Raw genomic sequence first — 14,290 nt, 5'->3', positions numbered from 1 at the left:
GTGACCCCTGAAGAAGTGCCGTCAAGCACGAAATGCATTGGGTTTTTTTATGAATAAAACACTGCCCTGAATTTAGTATGCCTTATTCGTGTTCTTTCAAGGAGGTCCGGATGGACACAGTGGGAACATTAGAAACCTTGGAAATAGCAGTTTCACTCCGTGTGTGGAATAATAATAATGCAGTGAGAATTAACAGAAACAGATTGATAAAAAGTTGGAATACAAGGAAAATATAAAAAGGAGAATATCCGTGATTATGTTGCCGACGTTGGCACAATCCAGCTGTGCAATTGGTTTGGGGTGAAAAGTTGCCCCGCTGTTATGGTGATTTGATTAAAGAGTGCTGTTTGGGCATGGCACTAACCAGTTTGCACGCATCATACAGCAAGTGGAATATACCTTAAAAATGTATAAAAGTGGGAGTGCATCCCGTCCCCTTATACGTGGAGTTCGTAATGACATACTACCAGCACCATAGACTCTTAATAGCAGCACTGCACTTACAATGTCTAAGAATGGACTTAGACACCGTAGGGGCACAGGGCTCATGCACCTGTACCCTCACCACAGGTATAGTGCACCCAGCTAGAGTGGTGACTAACCTATGCCTGGGCAGTGGGTTGTAGGCATGGCACACAGGGATGTGTGCCATGTCGACTCTTCACTTTGTTCTGCACCAAAACACGCAGCCTGCAAAGGCAGTGTGTGAGTGTGAAGGTACAGGACCTCTAAGGGTGGCACAATAAGTGAGCAGCCCTTAGAGGCCTTCTCTGGTCACAGTGCCCTGGGCACCGGTGGTACCATTTACCAGGGGCTGACCTGTGGCCCGAGATGCCAATTGAGTTTAGGCTTCATTGCAGTTTTAGGGAAAGAACATAGGCTCTGGGTACCTGATTAGCAGGAGCCCAGGGCACACTCAGTCAAACCACATCAGCAATTTAGCAAAATATGGGGGCAACCATGCAGAAAGAGGGCACTTTCTCACAGTATCATAACCATAGTAAGTGGCTAGAATTAATCTTAACTCAAAGTTAGGCAAAGGTAGAACACAACTGCAAGATGGCTTCCTCCTTTACCTCGTGTCCTGTGGCCTCTGGAGTTCATACAAAATCTACTCCGGGTTATTCCTCAAAACATTATCTTCAGATTGCACTCATCTGACAGGGTACCTCCGAACCATTGCGAGATCTTTTGATGCGTTTTCTAAGTGAATGACACACCCTACACATCTTTCTTATACAGCTTCCCTCCATGCAGAAGAGCTTTGCACTTGGGATCTTCGTCCACATCTGCTCAAAGTCCCTAATTAATTGTATATATATATATTGCAAGTTCACCTGAAACAAGTATACTTTCCAATCAGTGAGAATTCGAAGTCTCCACATGACAATGAAAATAGTGGCTGCCATCATGGAGAACTCTCTGTAATGCCAGGACAAGGGAGGACTGTCTCCTTCATCTATATCTCTGATACTTTCTCCAACATTCCAACCGAGTGCATCCAGTTCCCCTCTGAGTCCCTTTTTCGGATTTAGCACCTTAAGACTCGCCTCGGTGGAGCTCTGAAAACAGAATTAGAGATCCACACAGATGCAGCTGTACAGGAGACAGTCTAGTTCTGTTTACTAGCTTCATCCTCAACAACTATGTCTGCAGTTCAGGGTTTTAGAAAGAAGAGAGACCAGCATTAATGAAAATACTTTCATCAACATTAACTTTTAATTCTGCCAAGGCAAAGTACAACTGATTGTGAGTTAACACAGCTGTCAATGTTCTAGGGATATATCAGTTGGGTGTTGCACAGTTAGCAACATTGTATTATTTTCAATGATGAAATTTAGTATATACTATTTATACTTTAAGAAGGCAATATTATGGTAGCTGTCTAGTATTAAAGATGCAAAATACAACTAAGTAAAAGTTGTGTTAGGGAACTAAATTCAAGTGAAGTTGGGCATTCTGAAAAAGTCTCACAATCATTGTAATCTAATTTCCAACCATACATTTAAATACAAATAAACAATATGTTTACCATTACTATCTGAACTGGTATGCCTTCGTTTGAGAATTCGTCTCATTTCTTTTCCTCTTCCAACTCGAACACTTTTCTTTGAAGCATCACTTTCAGAATCCTCCTTATAGTTGACCTGTCGCTGTGAATTCCTCCTTGATCGCCTTCGCCGTGTCTCCAAACAATCATCACTGTATTCACTATAATTACTCCCTGTGGGCATAGATAGTGGTCGGTAAAACTGTACAACTAAAATAAAGATAAACATATCATTTTTATTAGTTGAAAAGCAATGGCAAAGCTCAAAGCAAGATCTATATCTAAAACTACTTCCCCTTTCTGCAGGACAGCGAAATTACTCACTTTTAATGTAGTTCAGTGAATTTGTCAGTGATAACATTAACGTTTTGACCTAAACAAAACACAGAAATTTGCAGGGGCCTGCACCATACACTGCTTATGACCGAACAATTCCATTCCGGAGCAGAGGTGGTCTCCCGTGGGCTTTTGGAGGTTCGGGGAGGGGGGGGGTTGCTCCTCATATAAACAAATTTCGGCCTGGCCCTTTGGATGCTTGAGGAGGGGCCAAGCAGCCCCCTCCCCTTTATGAATGCAGCTTCCCCAGGGCAGAAGCTATTTAAATGCATTTTCCCTGATTCTGCAATAATTTTACAGGATCAATGCTTCTTTTTTTTTGGGCCTAGGTCGGATCCCTTTGGGTCCTCTCCATGGAGCCTAGGGGGTTGTGGTATCTCTACCCTGCCCCCTTATACTATTTTTTAAATTTTATTTCAGGACAGGGGACTAAATCCCAGAGTCCTGTAACGGCTGCCAGCAAAATTTTTCTCATGTTGCTGGCAGCCAATCAGAGTGATGCTCCAGTGGGAGTCAGACTCCTGTGGGAGCAAGATGGCCTAAGGCTGATAAAGCTCCCTGGGCCAATGAGAATGCTCCATTTTTAAATAGGTGCTTACATGAGAGTCTCTTGAGACTCTCGCGGACCAAACTGTCCAGATATGCAATTGTTTTTGCCATTAATTTCTAAAAAACTACTGAACAGATTTACACTAAATCACAAAAAGCCCAATCTGAACAAGATCTCACTTCTTGTCACATTTGGTGTAATTCCGTTCAGCAGTTTTTGCTGTAGCCGGTCTTAAAATGGTCTATGGAAAATGCAGGAGGATTTTATGCTTGGGATCCCCCATTTTTATCGACCCCTGCTTGACTGATTACCTACTTCAAAACGTTCCAGGAGGGAGCCGAGATGAATTACATTTTTTGGGGAAAGTTTTGTGAAGATTTTCAAACTGGGCCAAAGAATCAAAAAACACCCTGAGTAAAAGGTGTTCTGTTGCAGTGCCCCCCCCCCCCACACTTTTTGCCTAGCTTTGGATGCAACTTTGACTGTAGAGTACAGGGTCCCTGCTGTCCATTCTCCTAGTACCAGTGTTCATTCCCTAAAGACAGGTCGACAATTGGTATTTCTGCCCCCCCCGTAAGTCCCTAGTAAGTGTAACCTGGGTACGTAGGGCCTGGAGGCTTAAGATGGTCGCCTGGGACCCCCTCAGTAGAACCATGCCACTGCCCGTGCAGCTGGCATGCCCCGGTTATGTGAAAAAATGATCAGGTCGACATGGCACACTGCCTGTCTGCCATGCCAGCTAGCACTGCTTAAGATATAGGTAAGTCACCCCTCTAGCAGGCCTTACCAGTGAATATCATGCATGAGCATATATGCCTCTACACCATTAGGGTCTATTACTTAAGATTTTAAGTGCCAGAGAAGTCATAGCGAGTGCATGGGCTGGTAACTTGACAACTCGAGTTCCACAGCACCATGATGGCTTTACTGAACATAGGAGTGTTTGGTACCAAACAACTCCTTGTAATTAAGCCACACTGATGCCAGTGTGAGATTTATTAAAACATGTACTCAGAGGGCACCCCAGACGTGCCCCCTGACAACCTACCAGCCCTGGTGGGGGCATTGACTGCCTTTAGGCAGCCTGCCACACAGACATGTTTCTGGAACCCTGGGTGGAGAGCTCCTGCTCTCAGGGACCAGAAAGAATGCACATCCTGGGAAGAGGTGTCACAACTCCTCCCCCAGGATGGGTCAGTGCTCGAAGGGGAAGCTTCAAAGGCCTGCCGCCTTTCTAATGCAGCCTCTACTGTTAGCAGCAGAGGGCATCCCACGTTTTACACACCCACTTCGGGCGGGAAAACTCAAAGACCAGGAGGTATGCCCAGCCTTGTCAACTCCACCCCTCAGGGTGAAGTAAAGTTAAGCACACTTTTCAGTCTCCTCCATCCTGAAGATGAGGGAACTCCCCCCAATCACGGCTAAGTCAATGTCTCCTCCCACAGGAGGGTGGCATAATAGTGGATGTAGTCACACCAGGTAAGGTGCCTATTGAACCTACCTAATACTCCCCTAAAACGCCTTCTAGATTTAGTATGTAGGTAGCTCCCCCACACCTAGAAACCAGATGTACGACGACCTAAGAAGCAAGAAGACGACCCTGCATAGAAGACTGAAGACGAAGACTGCCTTGGCCCCAGCCCTACTGAGTTGTCTCCAGCTTCTGCGAATCTTCATACAGTCTTGCAGCCATTCGACCTCTAAAAACCCTGGGAGGACTTCTGCCTTAAACAAAGACTCCAGTCTCCTGTGGACAGCGAACCTGTCCTAAATAACCAACTCCAGGTGCTCCGGATCCTGCTGGAACTGCAATCCCTGCCCACTCTGCACCTGAAGCCCACGGCCCGAATTTGAGTGGCTCACCTGTGCAGTAAAGTCGCTTTGAAGACTCAGTGAAGTCTCCTCATGTCCAGCGTCGGCTGACCTCTTCTGATCTCCACGGCGGTGCTTGCAGTGTGAATACAGAGGCTTCCCATGATTGCAACCGGCTCTAGAAATAAGACTCCAACGTCAAAAGGCACCCCTGCACACAAAGTCCCTGGGCCCTGGTAAACGGAACAGACGGTACGCCTACGATCTACCACATCTCTACTTAACTCTCCTGTCGTTGGTCTCAATTCTGCCACCTCTGGTGCCACGGCTGCATCATGTTCGCCAAAAGAGGAAATCCTCATTAAAGAGCATTGGGCGCCCAAAGTCAAAATTGCACCCTACCGCCCCTGTGCCGCCGATGGTATATGTTTGGCGCTGCTATGCGGTCCCTCCTGTGCTTAATCTAACCCCCTACTTACCTACAAGCAGTGTTGGTCCAGGCACCCCCTGTCTCCACTGAAAATTATTGGGGCAAACTCCGATTTTGACCTCTGCCCCCTGCCACCCCTGTGCTGACATTTTGGTACTCCGCTGACCCTTGCCAACTTTTGGTTCCGAAGACTAGGATTGTAGGTGCATTACTTAACCTGCTTAACCATGATATTGTTTTCCCCATAGGATAACATTCAACTGTTCGGAAAAGTTTGTAAATATAGATTTTTCAAAGTGAAAAGTATTTTTATTTAAAATAATAATGTTCCTTACCCAGTAAGGAATATGCTACTTACCAGTATGCATCTGTTCTTGGCATAGAGGGCTGCAGAGTGGTACATTTATGAATAGATCGCCATCTGGTGTTGGGCTCGGATGATTGCACTTGTTTTTCTTCTGGAGAAGTCTTTGTCGTCATCGATGACTCCTCCTCTAGGTGCTAGTGCGCATGGGCATCGGCTCCATCCTTAGATTGTTTTGCCATAGTAGGGTTAGATGGAGTAGTGTAGTATAATACATAAAGATATGCCCATGTAAATGTATCTAAATAAGACAATGTTGGGACAGACACTGGTTTCCGGGGAGGCAGGGAGGGCATGTACCACTCTGCAGCCCTCTATGCCAAGAACAGATGCATACTGGTAAGTAGCATATTCCGTTCGAGGCATATGGGCTGCAGATGGTACATTTATGAATAGATTATACAGCAGTTACCTCCCTAGCGGTGGTCACCCGTGTCTGTCGCAACTGTTTGAAATAGAGTTTTTAATACAGCTTGGCCCACTCTGGCTTGTTGTGTAGCCTGCACATCAACACAGTAGTGCTTTGTAAAGGTATGTGGTGTAGACCAAGTTGCTGCTCTGCATATGTCATCTAGAGGAATGTTTCCTAAGAATGCCATAGATGCTCCTAGCTTACGTGTAGAATGAGCTCTAGGAGGAACAGTTAATGTCCTCTTTGCTTTTATGTAACATATTTGTATACATCTTACAATCCATCTAGCGATGCCTGCTTTAGAGATAGGATTTCCCTTATGTGTTGGGGAAAATGCTACAAATAGTTGTTTAGTTTTCCTGAAATGTTGTGTCCTTTCTATGTAGTACAAAATGGCCCTTTTGACATCTAGTGTATGTAGGGCCCTTTCTGCTACCGTCTGTGGCTTTGGGAAAAAGACTGGTAGTTCCACCGGTTGATTGATGTGAAATGCTGAAATTACTTTAGGCAAGAACTTTGGGTTTGTTCTAAGAACCACTTTATTCTGATGTAATTGTAGGAATGGTTCTTGTATTGTCAATGCCTGTAATTCACTTACTCTCCTGAGTGAGGTAATGGCTATAAGAAAGGCCACCTTCCATGTAAGGAATTGTATTTCACACCTATGCATAGGTTCGAAAGGTGGTCCCATTAGTCTGGTGAGTACTACGTTGAGGTTCCAGACCGGGGAAGGTGGTAATCTTGGTGGAATGACTCTCTTAAGGCCTTCCATGAAGGCTTTTATCGCTGGCACTCTAAACAGGGATATGTGCTGCCTGTTTTGTAGGTACGCTGCTATAGCTGCTAGATTTACTCTGATAGATGTGTACGCGAGATTACATTGCTGTAAGTGTAGTAAGTAGCAAATAATCTCCTTTGTTGATACGTCCAGAGGGTTGATATTATTAGTGGTACAGTATATAGCAAACCTCTTCCACTTAGCTGCGTAGCATGCTCTGGTGGTGGGACGTCGCGCTTGCTTAATTATCTCCATGCAATTTGGGGGTAGATCTAAGTACCCAAATTCTAGGATTTCAGGAGCCAGATCGCCAAGTTCAGTTGTGTGGGATCTGGGTGCATTATTTCTCCATGGTTCTGTGTAAGTTGCATGGGTAGAATTCTTAGCTTTTGGTGTGGCACTTGTGAGAGTTGCAAGAGAGTGGTGAACCACGGTTGTCGTGCCCACGTGGGTGCCACTAGTATCATGGTCATTGAGTGTTGTTGCAGCTTTCTGACCACTAATGGGATTAGTGGGAGAGGGGGAAAAGCGTATGCAAATTTGTTGGACCAATTTATCCATAACGCATTGCCCTGCGACAGGTGGTGTGGGTACCTGGACGCGAAGCTTTGGCATTTTGCGTTCTGATGAGTGGCAAAGAGATCTAGCTCTGGTTGTCCCCATCTTTGGAAGAATGGTTGCAGTATTTGTTGGTGCAGTTCCCATTCGTGTATTTGTTCGGACTGTCTGCTTAAGATGTCTGCCATCTGGTTTTGAACTCCTGGTAGGTGTTCTGCTAACAGATAGATGTTTTGAGGAATGGCCCATCTCCAAATTTCCTGCGCTAGTCTGGATAGTTGGAGAGAGTGCGTCCCCCCCTGTTTTTGAATATAATACATTGCTGTCATGTTGTCTGTTCTGATCAGGACTGCTTTGTTGGTAACATGCATTTGAAAGGCTTTCAATGCTAGAAACACTGCTAGTAGTTCTAGATGATTGATGTGCAGCCTTCTTTCCTGCACACTCCATCTTCCTTGTACTGTATATTTCTCCATATGCGCTCCCCATCCCGTGAGCGATGCGTCCGCTGTTATTGCCACCTGTGGAATTGGTTCTAGGAACGACCGCCCCTTGGCAATGTTTGTTGTGTTCCACCACTTCAGAAAGCGGTGTGTGCGGTCGTCTACCAACACCAGATCTGTAATCTGTCCTTGAGCCTGATTCCACTGTGTCGCTAAACATTCTTGTAGCGGACGCATTTGTAGTTTGGCATATGGTATTAGCAGTATGCAGGATGACATCATCCCTAATAGCTGCATGAACACTCTTGCTGTTAATGAGTGTTGTGGCTGAAATTTTTGAATGATTGTAAGCATTGTCTGGATCCTGACTGGATTGGGGTATACTTTGGCTTTTTCTGTGTCTATAGTAGCCCCTAAATATTGTTGAACCTTGCTTGGTTGCAGGTGTGACTTTGTGTAGTTCACAGTGAACCCTAGTTGGTGCAGCATGTGAATTGTCTTCTGTGTGTTATGAAGACATTCTTTTTGTGACTTGGCCTTTATTAGCCAGTCGTCCAAGTATGGGAAGACATGTATTTGTTGTCTTCTTAGGTGGGCTGCAACCACCGCTAGGCATTTTGTGAACACCCTTGGCGCCGTCGTGACACCAAACGGAAGGACTTTGAACTGATAATGTTGTCCTTCTACCACAAACCGTAGATATTTCCTGTGGGCTTTGTGAATCGGGATATGAAAGTAAGCGTCTTTTAGATCCAGTGTAGAAAGAAAGTCCCCTTTCTTCAGTAAAGGAAGTACTTGTTGGAGCGTGACCATGTGGAAATGTTCCGAATTTATGTATGCGTTGAGAGGTCTTAGGTCTAGTATTGGCCTTAGAGACCCATCCTTTTTTGGAATTAGGAAGTATATGGAGTATACTTCTGTTCCTTGTTGTTGCTTTGGAACCTTCTCTATGGCATGCTTTTGTAGCAGAGATAGTACTTCTTGTTTTAACAGTGTTAAGTGATCTTGTTTCATTGGACGCTGTTTGGGGGGGATGTTTGGTGGGGTAGATGTGAGTTCCAGGCAATAACCATGTTGGATAATTTGTCTCACCCACCTGTCTGATGTGATGTTTTCCCAGACAGGTAGGAACTGTGATAGGCGTCCCCCGACCGGTGTTATATGGTCTGGGGGGAGCTGTATGAAGTCACTGCTTTGGGGTTGGAGAGTTGCGGTTGTTGTTGTTTCCGCATCCTCTACCCTTGCTGTTGTTACCTCTGTAACTACCTCTAGAATTACCTCTGGGTGATGTCGGTGTAAAAGAGGTTTGTTGCTGGCTTGTACCTGTATTTTTGGATCCTCCTCTATAGGCGGACCTACGAAAGGAACCTCTTTGGGTCGGCTGTTGCAATGCTCCCATTGATTTAGCCGTTTCCGTATCCTTTTTCATCTTTTCTAAGGCCTCATCTGTCCCTGTGCCGAAAAGTGTTTTCTCATCAAAAGGTTGGTTCAGTAATGAAGTTTGCACCTCTTGTTTGAACCCTGAAACCCTGAGCCATGCATGTCTCCTTAACATGATGCTTGTGTTTATGGATCTTGCTGCAGTGTCTGCCGCGTCTAGGGCGCACTTGATTGAAGTGTTAGTAATTAACTTCCCTTCCTGTATGAGTTGATCTGCCCTCTTTTGATGTTCTTTAGGGAGATGTGTGATGAGTTTCTCTAACTCATCATAATGCGCTCTGTCATACCTTGCAAGTAGTGCCTGTGTATTAGCTATGCGCCAGCTGTTTGCCGCTTGAGATGCAACTCTCTTGCCAGAAGCATCTATTAGCTTAGACTCTTTGTCAGGAGGTGGAGCTTCTCCTGTAGATAAAGAGTTTGCTCTCTTACGAGCGTTTGTGACCACTAGTGAGTCTAGAGGAATTTGTCCCTTGATGAATATTGGGTCTTTTGGAGCTGCCCTATATTTCTTATCAATTCTTGGGTTCAGTACCCTAGCCCTCACCGGGTCTTTGAATATCTCTGATGTGTGATTGAGAAGGCCCTTAAGCATTGGTAGTGTTCCTGATGTTTTTTGTGCAGCCGGTAGTGTTTCTAATAGGAAATCCTCTATTTGAGGTTCTGCATGTAGTTCTACCTTGTGGTATTTTGCTGCTCTATCAATGAGTTGTGCAAACCCAGTATTATCATCAGGAGGTGAAGGTTTTGACGGATACAATTCAGGGTCGTTATCTGACCCTACATTGTACTGTTCCCATGGGTCTGCCTCCTCTGGGATTGTGTCTTCATCATCCCCAGGATGCTCTCCCTCCCCTGTGTCACTTTCTACATTTGTTGTAGGTGTAGATGGTCGTGTGGGATGAATAGCTGGCCTATTGTGAGGAATAGGAGAAGAGGGTGTGTCTCTAGGATGTGGGGAAGGGGGAGGAGTTGTATTTGTCCCCATTGTTCTCTTGTTCGGAGGAGTTTTGTCGTCCGATTGTTCATTTTTCCTCTTTTTGGGTAGTTCTGTGACTACCTTGCCAGTTTGTGGATCAATAAACAGAGTCTTTTGTTTAGGATCGGTTTTATATTCCTGTGTCGGTACCGGAGTTTTCGGGTCCGAAAGGTGTTTTTTCTTCTGACTGTCCATTTGTATTTTCGGCACCGAGATTTTATTCGGATCCGATGTCTTCGGTGTCGAGGGTGTCTTCGGTGTCGATGTTGTTTTCGACGTCGAAGCGTGTTTCTGTGTCGACATGGACTGTTTCGACTTCGAGCTTTCCTTGATATGGAGCTTCGGTGTCGATGTCGGGGTGGGTCGTTTATCGGAACCACCATGATGGGAGACCGAGTGTTTCGGTTTCGTTGCCGGGCCCGAAGGCGGGGCGTCGGAAACTTTTTTCGGTTGTCTGACCGGGCTCGAGGGCGGGGTCGACACCGTGCGGGGTCTGTTCTTTGGTAAAGGGACGTCGTCACTCACGGTTTGTTGGACGTCGATTTCCTCGACGTCGGACTCGTCCACTTCAGACCCCGCCTCGTCGGCCTCTTCTTCCTCCTCTTCTGGGTGCTGGTCCTCGAACAGCTCCGGGATTGCTTGTGACTGCATTCTCGATACCTCGTGTCTTCGGGCTCGACGGTTTCTAATCGTTGATTTTGAGGAAAATGCTGCACAGGCCTCACAGTCCCTGGATTCGTGTTCAGGGGACAAGCAGAGGTTGCACACCTCGTGTAGGTCCTTGTGTGGGAACTTAGCACCACACGCTGGACATTTTTTGAATGGAGTCCTTTCCATGGACTCCGGGCTGGACTACGTCGAGCTGGTCTTCCCGTAGTCGTCGTTCTTCGAAACGCGTCGAGATGGAAGTGTAGTCGCGTTCGATAACAATACCGTCGAATTGGAAATAGTTACGCGCCGAATATCACTTTCTTTATCAAAGTCGATCCGGAGCGCTTCGATCCTCATCCGAACCCGATGGCGGAAAAAAACAATCTAAGGATGGAGCCGATGCCCATGCGCACTAGCACCTAGAGGAGGTGTCATCGATGACGACAAATACTTCTCCAGAAGAAAAACAAGTGCAATCATCCGAGCCCAACACCAGATGGCGATCTATTCATAAATGTACCATCTGCAGCCCATATGCCTCGAACGAATATGTTCTTGGCATGTAGAGTTGCAGATTCACATGCTTTGCATACTCCTGCCATCTAGTGTTGGGTCTAGATGTTCGCAAGTTGTTTTTCTTTGAAGAAGTCTTTCCTAGTCACAAGGTAAGATGACTCGTAAGGGGACTCCTCCTTTTGGTGATAGTGCGCATGGTCATCGACTCCATTGTTGGATTGTTCGCCCGCAAGAGGGTGAGAATGGAGTAAGTGTAGTATAGAGATGTCCATGCGTATGAATGTATAATGAAGAACTGCAACAACTATAGGTACCCAGGTTGGGCACATTTGAATCTACAGCTCTATATGACAAGAACAGATGCTTACTGGGTAAGTAACATTATTCGTTCGAGGCATGTATGCTGTAGATACACATACTTTGCATAGACTACAAAGCAGAATACTCCCTAAGCGGTGGCTAACCTGTAGATGTTGCAGTTGTTTGAAATAGTGCTTTAAGTACTGGTTGGCCTTTGACGTGCTAACACAGCTACACAGCAGTGTTTGGTAAATGTGTGTGCCTAGGGCTGGTAACCAAAATGCTGCTGGTGGGCCTGCAGCGCTGGTTTGCGCCACCCACAGAAGTAGCTTGTAAAGTGTACCTCAGACCTGCCACCGCAGTGTCCGCGTGCAGTCCAGAACTGCCATCTTGGCTGTGAAGTGCCCACACTTCCCAGCCCCTGGCCCTTCCCGTAGCATCATGTCAGTCACCCCTATGGTAGGTGCATTGTATGTGTAAGGTAGGGCATGGATGGCTTGATATGTGTAGCATGTCCTGGTAGTAAATCACCCTATATTTTGTTTTTCACTTTTGCAAGGCTAACTGTTCTCCATAGGCTAGAATGGGCAGACTGGCCATTACATCTTATAGTCCTATCTGACTCAGGGAACATGGTAGAAATTCGAGTTTAGTATGCCTGAGCTCAGAATAATAAAATACATCTTTTAGTGAAGTTGGTTTTAATATTCTGTGTTTGAAAATACCACTTTTAGAAAGTAGGTATTTTCTTGCCTAAGCCTCCAGTGTGTTCTGCTGTTATGTGTATTGGCTGTCTGGGTTTAGAGGGGCAAGGCAGGCTGAGTCAGACCTGGGTTGAATAGAGAAATCTGCATTGAGTACTGGGGAGGGGTAGCTCCTTGGCCTGAATAGGGCTGTGCCTGGCAAGGAGAATGCTGGCTCCGCCTCCTATGGTGCGTCTGATGGCAGTCCCCCTCTTTCTGAAAGGAAGGATGCAGCCTGGTAAACAAAGTGCTCCAGGCCTGAACAGAACTGGTTCTGGCTGGGTTCAGTGACTAGAGACTTCTGAGAACAAAGACTTTTGGCGTATACATATCTGTTCCCAAACCCCTGATTTTTGTATTGCTCCTGGATGTCAAGAGGAACCTATGTCCGTGTTACTGAAGGAATCTGCAGGAGAAGACTGTCCTTGTTCTTGTGTGCTGTTTCTTGGATTGGCCTGCAGTAGTTCCCCTTGGACTTAGAAGAAGAAGGAAAAGGACTTTTGAGAGACTTTTATTTTGCTAAGCAATCACCCAAGGGCTAGAACAGAGCTAGCCTCCTGCTGGAGTCACAGGCACATCTGACTACCCTATCAGCCTCCTGATTCCTCCCAGCGAGGATTTCTATCTGTAGGTGAGGCACCTGTGAGTTTCAGGGCCTCTAGTTCTACTACAGAGAAGAACGCCGTTTGCGAGCCGCCGCAGCTGAAGAGCGTAAGAAAAATCCACGCGCTGCTGCCGCCGAGCGCTCGCAAACCAAAGATCATCGCATCGCACGCTTGCGGGCCCCAAAGTGCTCCCTAGCCCCAGAGATCATCGTATCGCACGCTTGTGGGCTTTTCGAAGGCCCGTGACCCCGGATTAACGCATCGAGATCATCACAGCGCGCACGCCGTGCGACCGTCATTTTCCTCGCATCGCACCCGGACCGTCGCGCCCTACGCGGGGTGCCATTTTGTTTTCATCGCAACAAGATCGCACACGTAACAGGATCAGCGCATCATCCACCCTCACGGCATGCATTCAACGCAAAGCTGGCCTAACGTGAAGAAATCTGTTGCTTTGTCCCGCACGCACCCGCAGCCCGGCGCATCATCCTCCCTTGCAACAAGGATTCAACGCATCGCCGGCCTATCATGGGGAAAATCATCGCCACAGCTCCTTTGCAACATTTTGTTGGTTTTGCTACTAAATCCAGGTACTTTGTAAGTAAAAGTGTCGCAGAGACCACTGCTTTGAACTGAACCCCTATTTGAACACTTTGAACTCTTTTTCCAGCTTTTCAAGAGTACCCCCATTTTTCAGTATTGTGGCTTTTTACCGTTATTGGTCTTGTGTTAAGTCTATATATAAAGATACTTATTTTTTTATAACTACTTGTATGGTGTCCCTTTGTAGTGTCCTTCACTGTGTTACTGTGTATGATCATAAATGCTTTACACACTGCCTCTGAGATAAGCCTAGCTGCTTGTGCTACGTTACCACAGGGTTGAGCAGGGGTTATCAAAGGGTGCAGCCCCCTTACACTGACCTAGGAAGAAGGGTCCCTACTTGGACTGTGGCCAGCCACTGCCAACTAGAGACCCCCATTTCTAACAGGATTTCCTTTGTGAGGTGGAGCAAATACAACAAACAATTGCTTTGCTTAAGTCTTTTGTCCTATCTATGTAGTACAATAAAGCTCTTTTTACGTCAAGCGTGTGAAGAGCACGTTCTGCTACAGAATCAGGTTGAAGAAAAACACAGGTAACTCAACCGATTGGTTTATATGAAAAGCAGAAAGCACTTTGAGAAGAAATTTAGTTTTGGTGCAGAGAACTACCCTGTCTTTGTGTAGCTGAAAAGGTTTTCCAAGGTTTATGCCTGTAGCTCTACTTAATGATGTGATTGCGATGAGGAAAGCAGCTTTACATGAGAGAAACTGTAAAGGGCAC

At 46.1% G+C, this 14,290-nt stretch overlaps 1 protein-coding gene across 1 annotated transcript in view; it reads right to left on the bottom strand.

The window, feature by feature from the left end:
- Positions 1-14,290, bottom strand: part of RSF1 (remodeling and spacing factor 1) — a 713,574-nt gene that overhangs the window by 27,178 nt on the left and 672,106 nt on the right. The window contains exon 15 of the mRNA XM_078658500.1: positions 2,033-2,224. Coding sequence (XP_078514626.1) covers positions 2,033-2,224 — 192 coding nt within the window. The remainder of the gene's footprint in view (positions 1-2,032; positions 2,225-14,290) is intronic.

Source organism: Lissotriton helveticus, chromosome 8 (assembly GCF_964261635.1).
Source record: "Lissotriton helveticus chromosome 8, aLisHel1.1, whole genome shotgun sequence".
NCBI classification, from domain to species: Eukaryota; Metazoa; Chordata; class Amphibia; order Caudata; family Salamandridae; genus Lissotriton; species Lissotriton helveticus.
Note: the sequence above shows the minus strand (reverse complement) of the source record. Positions and strands in the feature narration are given on the sequence as shown.